At 42.4% G+C, this 731-nt stretch overlaps 1 protein-coding gene across 1 annotated transcript in view; it reads right to left on the minus strand. All coding sequences in view use genetic code 11, as the record gives it.

Annotated features, from left to right (window-relative positions):
* The window catches only part of EGR_11147 (hypothetical protein), a gene marked incomplete at both ends in the record, with an annotated part of 3,073 nt that extends 2,650 nt beyond the window's left edge, over nucleotides 1-423 (minus strand). Inside the window, 2 exons of the mRNA XM_024500394.1 lie at nucleotides 131-278; nucleotides 311-423. Coding sequence (XP_024345192.1) covers nucleotides 131-278; nucleotides 311-423 — 261 coding nt within the window. The remainder of the gene's footprint in view (nucleotides 1-130; nucleotides 279-310) is intronic.
* Nucleotides 424-731: the final 308 nt, after the last annotated feature.

Consider the following 731-nt stretch of genomic DNA (forward strand, 5'->3'; position numbering starts at 1 on the left):
CTGTAGCACTTATTTTGTGGCAGTAAGGATTTCTTACTGGGTGCTTTCCCCTGATATGAGGCAGCCACGCTGGCTGTGAGGTATTTTAACGATCAAATTGGTGGGTAGATGTGGTCACTGCGTTGCGTACATGAGGTTGGTAATTGAGTATAGCCATGCAGAAGGCATTGTGGTTGGGGATTTGTAAGGTTGGTGGTGGTTCTTTGTTGACACCCTTCCCGTTATAGCTCGTTTCTCCATAAAATAAGGCAGTAAAATAAAGAACCTGATTAATTTCACTTTTATTTAGTTATGCCCATAGCCTTCCAACCTTCCTTTGCGCCAATGCCATGTTCGTCTCCGTGATGGAATTGAAATGGGTTGCTGTTTATCTTTCTCAATGACATAGCAGTGAAAGTAAACAGTGGTGTCTCGGGGTTCCATCAGCGCTGCATTAATGCTCCTTAGCCGTCACCGAAGTACAAAGCTATCATGTCTACAATGTTTCCTTGTTTACTTCTTGTAAAATAAGAGAGTTAGGAATTCTTATTCGGCGGATTTGAAATTTCGTCTATTATTGTGCTAGCTTTGCACTCGCCGTCACACAGAGCTAAGCACTTTGACAAAAACCCTACTTTTCAGCTTCACTGACATCAAGTTGAATGCGTCGCAAAGGTTAATAGGCATTAGACATATCATCACTATCATTGCATAGAAGTACTGGGACATCAGTCGCACAGGTGGTTGAATAG

Source organism: Echinococcus granulosus, assembly GCF_000524195.1.
Source record: "Echinococcus granulosus chromosome Unknown EG_S00418, whole genome shotgun sequence".
Taxonomy (NCBI): domain Eukaryota; kingdom Metazoa; phylum Platyhelminthes; class Cestoda; order Cyclophyllidea; family Taeniidae; genus Echinococcus; species Echinococcus granulosus.